Source organism: Eufriesea mexicana, unplaced genomic scaffold, assembly GCF_001483705.2.
Source record: "Eufriesea mexicana isolate 0111107269 unplaced genomic scaffold, ASM148370v2 scaffold2818, whole genome shotgun sequence".
In the NCBI taxonomy this organism is placed as follows: Eukaryota; Metazoa; Arthropoda; class Insecta; order Hymenoptera; family Apidae; genus Eufriesea; species Eufriesea mexicana.
In genome coordinates, this window is record NW_016910880.1 from 464399 (window position 1) to 470820 (window position 6422).

The 6422-nt window shown below is 31.7% G+C and overlaps 2 protein-coding genes across 2 annotated transcripts; one reads left to right on the forward strand and one right to left on the reverse strand.

Moving 5' to 3' along the window:
- The first annotated feature begins 1 nt into the window (after position 1).
- Positions 2–1068, forward strand: LOC108550439 (vesicle transport protein GOT1B). Its single transcript, XM_017904183.1, has 4 exons — positions 2–296; positions 417–508; positions 590–768; positions 851–1068. Exons 1-4 carry the CDS (start codon positions 272–274, stop codon positions 975–977), a joined length of 423 nt encoding a protein of 140 aa, XP_017759672.1. The 5' UTR covers positions 2–271; the 3' UTR covers positions 978–1068.
- A 901-nt stretch (positions 1069–1969) lies between these two features.
- Positions 1970–4767, reverse strand: Ant (ADP/ATP translocase). Its single transcript, XM_017904196.1, has 4 exons — positions 4500–4767; positions 3070–3331; positions 2734–2968; positions 1970–2657 (listed from the first exon to the last, which is right to left on the reverse strand). Exons 1-4 carry the CDS (start codon positions 4660–4662, stop codon positions 2415–2417), a joined length of 903 nt encoding a protein of 300 aa, XP_017759685.1. The 5' UTR covers positions 4663–4767; the 3' UTR covers positions 1970–2414.
- Between the last annotated feature and the right edge of the window lie 1655 nt (positions 4768–6422).

The following is a 6422-nucleotide window of genomic DNA, read 5'->3' on the forward strand; positions in this document are numbered from 1 at the left end:
CGTACTAATGGCGTTCATTTTGCTAGTAAATATTCAGTATATTTAAATTTTATAAATATAATGTAAATGTGGTTATTACATATATACGGTATTTAATGTATGGTTTTACACTTCGTCTAGAAATAGTGCTTACTTGGAAAGTGTCACATCATTATTAATGACGTGGATTTAGGTTAGGTTATGTGCAACGTTACAATTTACATCCAAATCGTATCGAAATATTAGCACAAAAGTAATTTAAAAATTCATCATTAAACACAAATTATAAATAATGTTCGAAGTCACAGACACACAAAGTGAGTAATAAATAATTTATAAAATGTCTATAATTTACAAAAATTCTGTCAAGTATAAAAGGTATTTCAATTTGTATCTAAGTTTCAAATGATTGTATAGTAATGAAATATTGATTTCAGAAATTGGAGTAGGACTTGTTGGATTTGGAATAGCTTTTCTTTTCCTTGGAGTTTTAATACTCTTTGACAAAGGTCTTCTTGCTATTGGAAACGTAAGAGTTGTTTTCATATATCTCTGTTAATTTTAATAACTTGTATTAGAGTGTCATCTTAAATTCATTGTTTCTATATAGATTTTGTTTATATCTGGATTAGCATGTGTTATTGGACCAAAGAGAACTCTCAGCTTTTTTTTCCAAAAACATAAAATAAAAGCTAGTGCTTCATTTTTAGGAGGCATTATTGTTGTACTTTTAGGTTGGCCTATTATAGGCATGATTATAGAAACATATGGTTTTATATTATTATTCAGGTATGTATCATACTTTTATTTTATTATTAAATATTCTATTTTTATACAACTGATTCAAATTTTTATATAATTAATTTTACAGTGGTTTTCTCCCAGTTGCAATTAATGTTTTACGGAAGGTACCTGGTTTAAGAATTATTTTAAATTTGCCAGGTATATCTCGAATGTTGGATGTTGTTGCAGGAGATCCAAATAGAACAACTGTATGATATGTTTTTTAATGTTACCGCTCAAATCATTGTATATAAGATCCACTATTTTATATTATACCCCAAAATTTCTGATCATTCCCTTCTCAAATTTCACACAATCTCTTTTTGTATTGTATAAATATCAAATGTAAACAACAAAGTTCAATTACCTTCCATTTGTTCAATTTAGGAATGTTATGTAAAAATAATATATAGATTTTTAATTTTCATATGAACTATTTTATTACTATAAATGCTATTATATGTCTGTTTTGAGAGCATTCCAAAACGTTCATTTTAAGCAGGATGGGAATCAAAATTAAAAAAGGAAAATAATATTTATTTTAAATTATTAATTTGCTGTATCAGTAGATTAATGACGTTGAGAATAAAACTTTTGCTTTTTGTTTGGAGTAATGAACTATTGTAATAATGATGCATTGTATGAAACGTGATATATGTAACAAAAAATGTACTACATAAATGTCACTATTCCTTCAGGAAAATATAATTTTATTACATAAGAATGTATATTATTTATTTCTAGTATTTACCTAATACTTAGCTAAACAAATAATGACTCAAATAATTAATCTTACGTACTGAATGATTTTCGTGTTATGAAACATAGGATCAAAGATCTAACTGCAAAATAAAATTGAAAAAATAAGTATAGGGTAGAAAGGATATTCATAACAATTTTTATTATTACTTTTATTGATTTTGTTGTTCTCACTGTACGCATCCCAACATCAAATATCGGATGCATACACTTACAAGTAACGCTTTCTCATTATCTTACACGTAGTTGTCTGAAGTGCGAAATTAAATTACTGTTCACTGAAACTCGATGAATTTCACTGATACCGTTAATATGATCATTTATTAATTATCTACAATGGGCCGAGAATAAGGGCGGGGGGGCGGCCCAAGTCTACGCGCCCCGCCATCGCCGTAATGATATTTCGTCGCGCGTCCTTCTCTTGCTCAATTGTATACTCTTATTTTTGTTGTTTTTCCTTTTTTTCAATAATTATTTTTACTACTTTATGTCCCGACCATCGCCTACATGGTCACATGTATCAAACATTCCATATATCCATTACGTTATTAATTCCTTGGAGATATATAAATATATCTTTCTTTGTTCTTCTTTACGAAAATGAAATAGGAAATATAGTACATGTGAACCGTTGCAAGAAAATACTGAATCCGGCAATAAATTAAGCGAATTCTCTTCTACAATCAAGATATATATTCTGCCGAGTTTCACGCATTTCATAAGATGCTACCAAAAGATCATAGTCTAACTTGTTTTCAAATTTCTCGACAGTTTGTGTACTGTTTCAGTCTGGAAATCACTCGATCTGTTGTTACATCGGATGGTGTGGGTAATAAAGATGGTACTTGCAATTGTAGTTGTGAAGGTAATGAGGTGAGGATCGTTATAATGTCTTAAAGGAGATTCTTAATTTCATCATAAAGTACTAACACGAGCGCACCACCTGTACCACGAAGAATGTTGGAGAAAGCTCCTTTGAAGAAGGCATTAGTACCTTCTGTCTTGTAGATAGTAGCCCAACAGTTAAGAGTGCTCTTATACAAAATTTCGGATTTGGCACGGCCCGACTGCATCATCATACGCCTACGTACTGTGTCAAATGGATACGATACAATACCCGCAACAGTTGTGACAACCTGTACAAAGAATTACAAACATGTTAATATATAAAGTACAATTATTTTAATAAAATTTAATATAGAAATTATTTACCTGAGCAATGCCCCATGAAATAAGGAATGGTGTCTTTTTAGGATCTGGCAGCATACCGCGGGCAGTGTCATAGAAACCAAAGTAGGCAGCACGATAGATGATGATACCCTGAACAGATACTCCAAAGCCTTTGTAAAGTCCACCAATACCATCAGCTTTGAAAACTTTTGACAAGCAGTTTCCAAGACCTGTGAATTCACGTTCACCTCCAGCTTTGCCTACATCAGCAGCCAACCTGTAAGTAAGTTAGTTATATATAATTATTTTATATAATTCTATATTAAAACAATTAATCAATTAAGTATAAATGAATATTAAAATAAAATGTATCAATACCTAGTTCTGGCAAAGTCAAGGGGATAGACAAAGCACAGAGATGTAGCACCAGCAGCACCACCAGAGGCCAAATTTCCAACGAAATAACGCATAAACTGTGTATTTTTGTCAACACCACCAAGGAAAACTTGCTTGTACTTGTCTTTGAAGGCAAAATTCAAAGCTTGTGTTGGAAAATATCTGATCACATTAGCCAAATTACCACGCCAGTAACTGAAGAATCCTTGCTCTTTTGGAATGCGCACAAAGCAATCTACCATGCCTGAAACATAAAAATATATTTATAATTTTGATGTTTTAAACAAGGATTACATTCTTCACAAATAATATATAAAATTAATTACTTTTACATTTTATTCAAAGTGTGGATCTTTCATAAAAATTATTTAATCTTTACATCAAAACATTTAATTTAAAAATTTTATAAACACTATTTCATACCATATATTGAACTACGGTTCAGGTTGTTATGTAACATATCACTTAAAAGTTATAAATTAATAACTATTTATAATATTTCATATTTGCGATTAAAATTACTTTTACAATGATTCAGATATATTAATATTTCAAAAAGCTTTGAGAATATATCTTTTTACTATTAAGCAAAGAAAAAATATATTCAAGGTCGTACAGTCATATTAATTGAATATGTATAAATTAGTGACAATATATTGTGAAGAAAATTAATAATAATTTATTATTTCTTAAATGTACATCCCACAGTTACGATTTAAAATTATTATTCGTTAATAACATCATTCTATGTTTAAAATGAAAAATTCATTATTTTTCATAATCATATTAAAACGTTCATATAATATAAGAAATGACATATCCTTAAGCATTATCTGATTTGTCCATTACTGAATATTAAAAACTCCTGGTTTTCCACACCATTCAGCTATACAGCTATTTTATACCATAAAGGCGGCCATATTGTACCGCACAATCATCGATCGGCACTTAGAAACCTCGTTCAAAGAGCAATGCCATGCACTGCCATCTGGTAGACGAGTCATTTTATCGAATATCGACCCACTCGTTTGTCACAAAAGCACGACTTTTCGTTCAATCGATATTGCAAAAGTTATATAAGACCCGAAATTGCATCTTTGTTACATAAAATAGAAAATTCGAGCCAGATAATACTGACGTACTACTATGGTATAGTGTGAACTGATATTACATAACGGGAATTTCGATTCTAACCACCACGAACAAACCTAGCGGAAACGCTTGGCAAGTATTAGGATGCCGACACGATTGAAATGCTCCAAACTGTCACATGTTTCGAATATCATTACTGTACTGTTACGCACAGTAGTTTGTGGCTCATGCTTTTTGCATGCTTTATATTCTAATATTGCCAATTTTTCTTATTTTTTCAAGCTAGTTAGTAAATCTAATTATTTTATCAAAGAACTTACCCTTGTATCGTTTTTCCTCTGAGATTTGCTTGGAGATATGCTGTACCTGCAGCAACAGCTTCACACGTTCAATAGGGGCAACCGCCGTTTTAGAGATAGCGGCGGACAAACCACCAGCCACGAAATCCTTGGCGAATGCCACTGGATCCGCAAGACCAGACATATTGTATTGGGTAGTTGTGTGAAAACGGATTAACAAAAGAAAGAGGAAACCAACTCCTACGTTTCGGACGCGCGCCGGACGACGAGTGAGCGAGGCAGAGTTCCTCTCGTTGAACGGACCTCCGCTAAGAATAGCTGCGCAGGTCACGTGCAGAGTTCTGCGCAGGTTCAATCTTCTGGCACGGCCGCACCTTGAGACCCTGACACTTCATGCACTTCGAACGCGTACTCTGTTCCCGAATTCGTGACCTTTCTTTAGTATCTTGCGACACTATACCTTCCTGTATCTTTTTCACGGTCACCACGTGTATATCAACTTAATAAAATGCGTTCACGGTCACCTATTTCGAAATTAGACGTTTAACCGCGCTTGTGACGCATTTCCGGTAAAGAACGTATGGAAATTGTCGCTAGTGTCAAGGTATTCAAAATATGAAACAACTTGGCGGGAATTTATTTCTATATAAATAGTAAAATAAATCATATTCTGCTGCTTACGTAAAAATTACTTCCGTATCAAAGAATTCTAACTAAATGAACATCAAATATAGGTATTAAAGTACACTAACACAAATGAATAACATTAATATTTTTAATGTATTTTCGAAAATATAAATTAACTGATATTTAAAGTTTAACATCTAATAGAAAAATGTATACATTTTTGTAAGATCTTAATCCGTAGAAAATTATACAAGTTTTAGCCAGCAAAGTCATAGAAAAATCATTTCTGTATTTGAAACACCCGCGTAATATATCCATCTTTGTTAAGCTTCATGTATCAGTAAGGTAAAATTTGCAATTATTTTACCATTGCATAGAAGTAACTGATTAATTGTATCCAATTTTAATGTAATCTATTTTATAGTGTGTAATCATTTTCTCTAGACAGCTTTGTAATTATATTATTTAAAACAAATGTTAAATGTAATATTTGAAAATCGTATTGAAAATGGAAAATGGAAAATTGTATTTAAGAAGAAAGAGAAGAAGGTATTATGTTAAGAATAAAGACCAAGTTTTCTACGATTTAATATAATTCTATCCCATTTACACTAGATATTACTATATAATACTCCGTCATGACAATCGATGCACTATCTGCACTTCTGGGTATTGATCGTATGTGTAAATAACAGATCAAGTTATATCCGCATTGATAAGAACTTGTCAATATTTCCCATATTTCTAATTATCAACATCAATTATGAATTATGGTAAATATAATTATAATACAATACACGTGTTATATTATGATCGCCTTTGGGGTGGTTTCGAGTTTGCGCTGTTTAAGATACAAGAACGAGATACAAGGTCAATCTCTCATGAAGAAGGAGGTCAACGGGGCGCGACTTGCGTAACCCTGGCGTACGGCCAGTATGTTACGGAGCACAACGCCAGAGTTCAATGGAGTAACTTTAAGTAAAATGTATTTATACACCTTGAAGATGCGTACATACGTACTGGACCTTGTAAAGAATAGACTAATTCTAAATGTGTCCTTTGTCTACATCGAGTAAATCTCGTAGCGCGTGCAAGTATTCGTTACGAGAAGTAATCACATCAACTGGGTGTAAGCTTATGAATAATAGCACAAACGTAATTGTAATTGTAATATTGTAATCAGCCGTGCTTTACAAATATTCTTACACTTTTATATAAATTTTGTTTTTTATATATTTTTATTAAACGAAATAATATTTATTTTGCTAATTCTATTTCTAATTAAGACAAAAATTAAAAGTTTAACAAAACAGTAAA